Source organism: Gadus macrocephalus, chromosome 1 (genome assembly GCF_031168955.1).
Source record: "Gadus macrocephalus chromosome 1, ASM3116895v1".
Lineage (NCBI taxonomy): Eukaryota > Metazoa > Chordata > Actinopteri > Gadiformes > Gadidae > Gadus > Gadus macrocephalus.
In genome coordinates, this window is record NC_082382.1 from 9,984,381 (window position 1) to 9,994,110 (window position 9,730).

Below are 9,730 nucleotides of genomic sequence, written 5' to 3' on the forward strand. Positions count from 1 at the left end.
CATTCTTAAGATGAAAGACCTAAGAAATTCTGTCAAATCAGAGCTTCACCTGAATAAAAGAGGCAAACATATGAGCTCATTCCGTTTTAATCAGAAAACCTAATGATGGAGACTGTTTTAATAGTCTAATATGACTACACCCACGTCACTTTGGTTTTCCTCACATTTAGAGGTTCAGAAAATGAACAAAGATGATCAGCAGAAGAATAAGTAGGTCTAGTCCTTTTACTAGACACAGTGCAGGGCCTTTGTTTTTTATGTGTGTGAATTACACCAGCTGATAGAGGCCTGTTATATAGCACAGCAACATTATGTGATTTGTTTGGACATTTATGGTTTTTATTACAGGAATCATGTGGCGAGAAACGTGATTTATCTGAGACGGGGGTCTCCCTGGTTCTCCGTGGCTGTCGCCTTGTTTTCATGCTGGACGGTTGCTGGAGAGAATCCGACGGCAGCCCATCAATCTCGTTTTGGTTTGGTAAAGGTGTCGCTTCAGCACTAAAAGATGGGAGGAGTAGGGAAGGGAAGAGTATGTTGTTCTTATTGGCCTGAAAGTAGAACTCAAACTAATTGATGTTGACCTTGGATTCTCCGTGACTCATATAATTCCTAAACTCAGTTGCGTTTGTAAGCGTTTGTTCAGCGTCCGCTTAAGCAAAGGCCACAAAAACCTAATTCATCCCACGTTGCCTCCATGGAGGATCTAAGGACTCACGGTTTGGTCTCCTGTTTCTCGTTGATTGGGTAGAAGTGGAAGATGACCATTGCGACCAAAAGCAGAACGATGGGCACGGGTGAGAACATGATGATCAGGGCAGACACCACGGCATCGCTATGGCGACAGTCCTCTGGTCTGTAGCCAACAAAGCTAAGGAGAAGAGGAAAAAAAATAATCACACACAAATAACACACAAATACTGTGACATGGGAATGAAACATTTACTTACTGTAATAGGATCGTTGAAATTCCCACCGACAGGCCTCCTCCGAGTTTATTGCAGAAGGCGTAACAAGAGAAGAACATGGGTTCCAGGTCTTTGCATTCGGGGTTCTTCACGGTGAAGTCATCCACCACATCCGGGAGCATGGACCTGGAGCACAAACCGTCAAGCAAAAGCCTCAGGAAGACATGTCCATAGCCTACCATTGATGTTTTGAAAGGCCCCATCTTCTGGAAGATTTTGGCGAGGCGTCTGCATAGAACCAGGGGTTGGGGCGGGACTTAGCTGTTAATCACTGTGCAATGAGTGACAGCTGACCGTGGAGCAGTGGTATTGGACTGTATGCATGGAGCATATGGTTCAGGCAACAATACCACCAAGGTGTTAGAATTCAGTGTGTAGGCCATGGCGACGTGGAGTTGATTTAAATAATTCATGTATGTTTGCCACTTTCAGCTTGATGATTGATTTCTATATTATTTGGTGACCTTTGTGTGTTGGGAGTGGGACTCAGTGGTGACTAACCAGGGAAGCAGGAACATGGTTGCCAGGCTCAATCCCATCAGAAAGCACATTGTCATGAAGACCGCAAGGTTACTGGGCACACACGCAATAACCGTCACCGCTATGATGAAAGGCTGTTGAACATGTAAACAGGGACAGCAGGACACCGTTACAAATGGACATTAAGACGGTCAAAGTGCGACAAAGAAGAAAGAACTTCGATCAGCTAGTTTTAATTTATCATCCTAGCTTACCGAAAGTCCAATTAAGACTGTTTTCTTCTTGCCGATTCTTATGAGGACTGCTTGCCATAATGGAACAGCTATGGTTGCAGAAACCTGTGAATTTATCCACATATTTCAAACGCAAGTGCAACATGGTGTCTCATTACATCTGTGACATCAGTGGGAGAGTATTTGCAAGGTGCAGTTAACCTAAGGCCTGGTAACAGGCTTACCAGAAGAACTAGCAGGATGTGCTGAAAATGGGCGCCCAGCCCAGCGGCATGGCTGCAAAACAGTGCAAAGTTTCCCAAGGCCATCTGTGATGAAGCAGAGGTTGAAAAACGGGCTAAAATACTATGTTACGGTACTAGAGACTTATAATTGTTAGATTAAATCCAACTTAATTGTCGCACAGAACTAGAACAGACAGTATGACGAATTGCAAAATTAAATACGTATGTCATGAAACATTGAAGTAGCCATGTTCTCTGCCCCCAGGTGGACTTGAGTCTGGATGTACCTGGAACGCCAGGGCACAGAAGAGGAACCCAATCACTAATCGTTGGAAGGGGATGTGGCTAGCCAACAGTTTGAGGGAGGTGAGATACGGCACTCTCACCTTCTCCTCTGAACAAAGGGGGTCTGTGAACACGCAGAGGGAAATTTGCTGTAAAAACTTTTCAAAGTATATACAGTGACGTAGTGTGTTAGGATATTAATATTCAGTTTGTTGATGTGGTTGCATTTTACATTAATGTTACTCTGCAACTGGAATCCAGCATTTATTGGTTTGAACATTTATTGGTTTGAACCTTTCGCTACGCTACTCAACAGCATGTCTTTTTAATGTTCTTCTATTTAAAATGTTGTTGTTACCATTGTCTTACTCATTCAAAATACAAAATTACTGTAGTATCCCACCTATTACTGAAAGCCCTTGGAATACTAAAGGACTGTGGCCCATTCCCAAACTCTGACCGATGACCCCATCCTGGACATACCTTGCTGCTCCCTCACCCCCAGGAATAGAACTAGACTGCAGAGGAGAAACAGCGCACCAATGACCAAGGCCGATGTCAGGAAGGCTTTTCTCTGAGGGAGAAACATGTCACAAGTCATTAGTCAGAGACTGCAGGCTCAATGTGTCAGACACAAATCCATGCACACTATAATGATAACAACTCTCAAATGTTAATGATATATATAATATATATATATATATTATATATATATATATAGTATCTATATATATAGTTTTTGTTTTGGTTCATTGATTGATTCGTTTGTGTAATACATTTTTGAGGTCGGTAATGAAGCAACGCAAATCATACTTTTCCAATAGTCAAATGTTACCAAACAAAAAATGGTAAAACTTGAATTTGACCTCTAACCCCTGACTAACTCACAATAAAAGCCTGTAAAGCCTTTACGTTTCTTGTAAGCAAGAAGCAGAAAAGCCAAATTCTTGCAAGCATGACCTCACACACCTGCATATTTACAGACAGTCTGAACAATGCCTTTGTCCATCACTGAGGAGTTTTGAGGTGAGCGGGTAACAGGACACCCCTGAGAGGAAAGCAGCCTAGCCAGTGCTGAGGCTTGGCTTTAGAAAGTGAAGGCCCGATGCTCCGCCTCAGCTAATCAACGTAGCGTGATTGACCCTTCCAATGGTTCATGCTACCACCACAGTCCTCCAGAACTCAGAGTTCAGTACCGTGCCCTGCAGCGAGGCAGCGTGGGGGGAGGGTGTGCTCTGTGGCGCGGGCTGGGTCTGGTCCAGTTGCTGGCAGACCCCGTCCCTCTCTGCGTTGTACACTGCGATGACCTGCCCCTGCACCACCGAGCCCAACAGCATGGCCAGGATCTCCACGGTCATCCCTAGCAGGGAGAGGGAGCGATAGAGGCAGAGCGAGATAGAAAGGACAAGAGAGGTGAGCCAAGAACACATCCCACTCACTCAGCTGGTCCTGGCACTTCAGCCTTCTACCCCAGTGGTCAGTTCCCACAAAGCCTCATGACAACAATTTAGATAGAACCTAAATCAGGCATAACTAAATAACATCAAACCAAAATTATATCACTCATTGGCACGAGAACGGAAAATAAACCTGAGAGAAAAAGGCTATGTTATTTGGCCCTGTTATTTAAAAAAACAGAGAACCAACTTGACAAAGTACAGACTATGTGATCACAGCCTGGTTGTTCAGGCCTGGCTGCCCACTGGTGACAGGCTGTGCTGCTCACAGAGCCAAGCAGGTGAGGTGGAGGCAGAGATGCACGTCCTTACAGCACGCAGAACATCCAGTTCCTTTAGGAATTTTATTCAGATGAATCAACCCTAAGTTCCCCGAGTCGTCCATGTACAGCAAGCTGCCCCGACTCGTTCAACAGGCAGCCAGCATGTTGCCGCCTGTCACAGGCTGAGATCACACACAGAAATGTAGCATTCAATTATTAAGTGTTTATTGTTAGTTATATATTTAAGATAACATTGATGAGGTTGTTTTATGTTCATTGGTTTTGTCATTTACATTTTATTTATTTTTTAGTCAACTTTTAAAATGTTTAATTCTTTGGGTATTTTTGCTTTCTTTTTTGTATGCTTTGGCCATACAGACGTGTTTTTTGTCAAGCCAAAAAAAATGAGAGAGAGATAGAGAAAGAAATCAGCAGGTTGAGAGCATCTCTTACGATAGGCTGTGGCAGAATCTCGGTCTCTCTGGTCTCCACCCAGGAACATGTTCATTGAAAGGTAAGGCACGTTGAAACACTTGTCCAAGAGATGAACAAGAAACGTACAAAATTTAGACAAGGCTGGCTGAAGCAGGAAAATGGCAGTTTCACAGACCTGTGAATGGTGCGCCATGCTGTCACCATGGTAACAGGACGATGACACATTATGGAAATAGAGCAGAAACCATTGAGAAATAATCTATCCGATTGGGTGTGTGGGTTGTGAGGAGAATTGGGCAAAGTGTGGGTGGGTAATGACGAGAATATGAATAGGAGGGTGAGAGGGACTTGACTCACTTACACTCATGAGCGTCTCGAACATGCACGCCGCGACCAGGAACCAGGGCACGCTGAACGCCTGGGACATGGAGTCTTGCGGCATGAACCACAGCATGACATAAGACAGAATCGCAAACGGCATGGAGAGAACGACCCTGCAAACACCATAGTCCTGATTAGAACAGGCAAAACCTAGAGGGCTGAGTTACAGTGCAGGTGGGGACCACATACTAAATAAACAAGATAAAGTGCTTATTGTTGGGTTTCACACAAACCATGGCATGAGTTTGCCGATGGGCGTCCAGCGGCTCCGGCTCACCAGGTAACCGACCAGAGGGTCCGTCACAGCGTCCCAGGCCCTGCTCACGAACAGGATCATGGAGACGTAGAAGGCTTCCATCTGGGGGCCGTGGGACGTAGGATTTCATGACATGTGAGCTGCACTCTTAACCCGAGTGCCTGGAAATCAGTGGTAGCTCAGAATTTAATTGTGTCTCAAAACACATTAGGATGAAGCTTACACCATACCTTCACCACGTCCAGCAGAAAGATTTGCATGGATATGCCCATAGAGACTGCAGTGATCTGATATGGAACTCCACCGATTGCATAGCAAAATTTCCTGGCGAAAGGGATTCCCCCAGTCTTCTAGGATGTCAAAATAGATTGATTGAATATAATTATAATCTCACAGGTCTAGGTCTATATAAATAATTGTTAGAAAGCTTTAATTACAGCACAGCTAAACTGAAGTAACCCAAATGTACCGCTTGAAATATTGATTTTAAGCAAAAAACAAACAGCCAAAAGCTTACCGTCCTGCATTTCATTTGTCGGCATACATTTGGACAACAGCATTCAAAAGTTGGATTAAATAGCCTGCTCTTCTGAGTCTGAGGGTGATCCACAACGGATATGAGACATGTCATTTTAAAATGACGATACAACATATACAACTATGAAACAGTCTTGTTAAATCAGAACGAGAGTTGAAAACACTCGGCGGCTGGTTTCAAATGGTCTAACCAGGACCACTTGTGCACAGTACAGGCACAGATTCCGTCCTTTGACAACAAAAACAGGTTCTACAGCCTTGTTATCTCTGGAAACCTGAGTACAGCCCACCCTTTGAGAGGATGAATGAGTGAGGATTGGTCTTTTTGTTGTACAGAGAGACTACTGGGTCTCAGCAGCAAATACAGCCAAGTATATTTTATTGATACATGTAATCTAATTAATGAAGAATTAAAGAATTAATACTTTATTTTATGACATTTATTAAAGATGTTGGTATTTCAGGTATTCCAGAAACAAATGGAAAATACATTTTGTCATACATGTATTCTTCTGTGGTATGATACATTGTATCAATTGAAATTGTTCAGCACTTATTGTCCTGTTTACATAGTGAAATGTGAAAGGGTCACATTTGGGGAAAGCGATGATGTGGCTAGTTGAAGTATGGCCTGACCTCTTGTGGTTCATCACTGCAACTGGACCACAAGTGAAGGGTTGAGAAATCCCCTTTCCTCTTCCAAAGGTCACTTAGAATCCCCCGCATTTGTATCCAAATCCATACCCATTTTCATTTTGGTACTTGAGTTGAAAATACTTTTTCCCCAAATAGTGATAAAAATGATTGGAAATACTAAAGGTGGGTCATTTGTTATCAAATCTTTAATGTTTCCTTGGAGAAATCAAGTAATTTGTTGCTCATTTCCAACAACAGTACAGCAGCAAAAAGGCACATCATGATAAGAAAAGCCCCTACATGAAAAGTAACAAAACTATTAAAAGATATTCTTTTCTATTTGGTTTATCCTTTCTCTAAACGTAAAAATGTGACCCGATAGTTTTTTGTAAACAAAAAAGGACAACCACAAATAAATAAACCACTTACAGCAGTCTACCATGCAACATACTACATGTTTTGGCCAGAGTCTCCTTTGAGGACTTTTAGTTCAATTAGGAAAACCTCGTACAACCCCAGAAGCCTACATGTTGGTGCTCTTACTGTCCTTGGCCTCCTGGCGGATATTGTACAGCCACTTGATGACTCTGGCGTTCCTCTCGATGACCGAAACGCCGTACGGCACGCGGGCGGCTCCGCCCCCTTCCTCGGCGTCGTCCTCTTCCTCCTCCCCCTCCTGGCACTCCGACCCCGGAGCGCTGGCGCTGCGGAAGCGGGCCAAGGAGACGATGTCCGAGCCGGGCCCCACGGCCAGCTCCTGCACCTCCGAGGGGTCCAGGCCGCACAGGTTGAAGAAGCGCTCCAGCTCCGTGCCGGCCCGCGAGCAGCGGTCGCTCATGTCCGACTTGGAGCGCGTCAGCGAGGGACGCTTCCTGGAGCTGGACGAGGACAGACGGGTGACGGCCGGGGAGGACGGGGGGAAGACGAGGGGGCTGGAGGACTGGAGAGGGGGAGGGAGCAGCCCGGGTGGAGGAGGAGGAGGAGCGGAGGAGGAGGAGGAGGAGGTCCTCGGAGGAGGTGCTGGTGGTTGGCCGGGAGGCGTGGCGGCCAGGTCGGCTTGAGGAGGCGCGCGGAGGGGCTTCAGGGGCGTGGGGGGCGCCAGCGGGGACCTCTGGGGGAACAGCCCCAGGTTGGAGGTGGCCGGGCGGAGGGGGTGCAGGCCCTGCCAGGTCATGGGGTAGAGCGGCTGTCGCATGTACTGCATTGGGCGGGCCGGGGGCTTCCTCTGGTTCCGGGACTGGGGGACCACGTCCACTCTGCGGATGGTCGCCGTCGCCGGGGGCAACGCCGCGTCCTGGCTCTGAGGGGCCTCTGGCTTCACCGGGCCGCAGGCTTTTAACCGCACCTTAGCGGGACTGGACCAGTCGGGGGTCGCAGGAGGGGGAGAGGACCGGACCTCGCGGTGCTCTGCTCTGATGGGGCCCCGGAGCGGCGAGCCGCGGGTCGGACCCCCGCGGCTCCTGCCCTCGCCGGCGGCAGTGGGGGTCGGGGCGGCGGGGGCGGGCCTGTCGTTCACGCCGCTGATCAGGTTGCTGAGGTGCTCCAGGTTGAGGGGGACGCCGGTCTGCTGCGCGCCGGCCTGGGACGGGGCCTTCCTGGTGGGCTGCAGGGCACTGCTGCCGCGGCTACTACCGCTGCTGCTGCTGACGGTGGGGGGGTTCAGCGGGGCCTTCCGGGGCTCGGCGGCGTGGACGGGCTGCTGCTTGGACAGGGCCACCTGGCTCTTGACGTACTTGGCCTTGTCCGCCTCCAGCCTCTCCACGGCACTCTGCCTGGGTCTGGGGGCCGGCAGGGGGCTGGGGCGGTTGAATGCCGGCCCCAGCGGGGCCTTGGGTCGCAGGCGAGGCGGCGTCAGGGACATCCTCACCGACTGTCTCAGCGGGGACGGGAGAGTCTCCACAGGCATCGTGGTTGATAGTTGAACGCTTGGGAGCACAAAGACGCCTAATTTTGCTTTGCCTTGTATTTCCTACAGAGCAGTGAATGTATTTTCTTTACCCCGGGTTAGTGTCAATGAATATCTGGCTGTAGAACATCACCACTGTCGTTCCAGCCTTCAAGTCAAAGAGCCCGGTATTTAGGCAAGTTGACCTCCTGCCGGAAAAGAGAAACCTCTTATTAGATCACCAGCAAAATACAGAAGCAGCAGCACTGCCATAAACTATATTGTTTGGATGCATTCTCAGCCAGACAGATAGCATATAGTTTTCCAGCTCTTAAGAAAAACACTTTTTTGGGCTTTTTAATCTCCCCGACGATCATAGCAGCAGTCCCGATGGGTTCCAACTTGCTTGTTTGGAACAGCGGAATGAAGTGACACTACCCATACGTTAAGATATCTTTATCTCAAGCCTTGAGCTCTGTGGGTAGGCCTACGTAGAGTTTTCCAATCCCATGCAACAGAGAAAATGTAACCCATGTATTGCACATATCCAAAATAAAACTACACATTATATCAATAATACGTTTCTGGTAAACTAGGTACAGCTAGTTTCATGCAAATAGGCATGCCGTTATAACTTTAGAGTCCTGTTGAAGTGAAGATTGGAGGAGACCAGGTGCTACTTCAACAGGCTGAATGTGGCAGTTATATTATCAGCATGTTTAACATTCCTGGGCCAGACCAGGCTCCTACCGGGCCAGGGTCCTACCGAGCCCGGGTCCTACCGAGCCCGGGTCCTACCGAGCCCGGGTCCTCAGTGCCATGCCAGGCTCCAACCGGGCCAGGCGAGGACTTCGTCAACACACAAGCTCACCTGCTTTCCTATCTTGTTTACACAACCCAGAGTTCACATAGGCTCCTCCACTTGCACAGCAAACTTGAGACATAAAATGCTAAGAATATTCTTTGGCATAATGATATAGGCATCACACGGGGGTAGCGACAGCCGACAACACCACTGGAGGAAAGCACAATGGCCCGTTGAACTAAAATAGCAGCTATAATTTGCGTCAAGCCTCTGCATGTTCTGCTGGAGGGAGCAGAAGGCATATAAAGAGTGAAACAGGAAGCAGGAGACAATGGAGACACGGCCAACAATGAGAGGGATCTCCTGCCCACTGGCAGTTGTTGAGGTACTTAAGAAAAACCTAGTCCTGGTGGTAAAGTACCTTTCTGTCAAGTCATGTGTTTGTTGTGGCCCCTTTTGATCCAATCACAAAGTCAATATTCAAATACAAATAGGTAACTAACCTTGAACGTTGCGGTCGGGATTCTTAGCTGTAGCATACCATTAGAGCTGAGGCCTCTCCCTCTTATTTGAGCGTGCCATAGGGCAGATAAACCATATCACTCCTGTGGTGAGAGCGTGTGCGAAAAACTCCAAGCAACAGCACAGCAGACAAACCTGTCTGACAAGTCCTGGACGGCTCCTCCCCCGTTGGATGGATCGGCCAATCACTCCCACTCAAGGAAATGGACAGATATTTTCTATGGTCATGTGACATTTTCTTTTCCTGTGTTGTTATATGACACCTTCAGCGGGTGACGGCGGCAGCCCCACAGCAGACCTACTCATATACCAACAATGTAAGGCATCTACCACTTGTAAGTCTGCTACAGTTTAGGATCACAC

At 47.7% G+C, this 9,730-nt stretch overlaps 2 protein-coding genes across 3 annotated transcripts; both read right to left on the bottom strand.

The window, feature by feature from the left end:
• Positions 1 to 69: 69 nt before the first annotated feature.
• On the bottom strand, positions 70 to 6,190 carry mfsd2al2 (major facilitator superfamily domain containing 2a-like 2). The gene is made up of 14 exons (XM_060055182.1): positions 5,500 to 6,190; positions 5,213 to 5,332; positions 4,960 to 5,084; positions 4,707 to 4,839; positions 4,364 to 4,442; positions 3,387 to 3,550; positions 2,674 to 2,764; positions 2,193 to 2,314; positions 1,906 to 1,989; positions 1,703 to 1,786; positions 1,470 to 1,582; positions 951 to 1,094; positions 719 to 871; positions 70 to 501 (listed from the first exon to the last, which is right to left on the bottom strand). The coding sequence occupies exons 1-14, from the start codon at positions 5,632 to 5,634 to the stop codon at positions 135 to 137; spliced, it is 1,914 nt and encodes a 637-aa protein (XP_059911165.1). The 5' UTR covers positions 5,635 to 6,190; the 3' UTR covers positions 70 to 134.
• A 153-nt stretch (positions 6,191 to 6,343) lies between these two features.
• On the bottom strand, positions 6,344 to 9,632 carry fam110a (family with sequence similarity 110 member A). 2 transcript variants are annotated; one of them, XM_060055348.1, is made up of 2 exons: positions 9,349 to 9,632; positions 6,344 to 8,249 (listed from the first exon to the last, which is right to left on the bottom strand). In XM_060055348.1, the coding sequence occupies exon 2, from the start codon at positions 8,059 to 8,061 to the stop codon at positions 6,679 to 6,681; it is 1,383 nt and encodes a 460-aa protein (XP_059911331.1). In that variant the 5' UTR covers positions 8,062 to 8,249; positions 9,349 to 9,632; the 3' UTR covers positions 6,344 to 6,678. The 2 variants fall into 2 exon arrangements, with proteins under 2 accessions (XP_059911331.1, XP_059911419.1); XM_060055436.1 differs by lacking the exon at positions 9,349 to 9,632 and adding an exon at positions 8,912 to 9,331.
• Between the last annotated feature and the right edge of the window lie 98 nt (positions 9,633 to 9,730).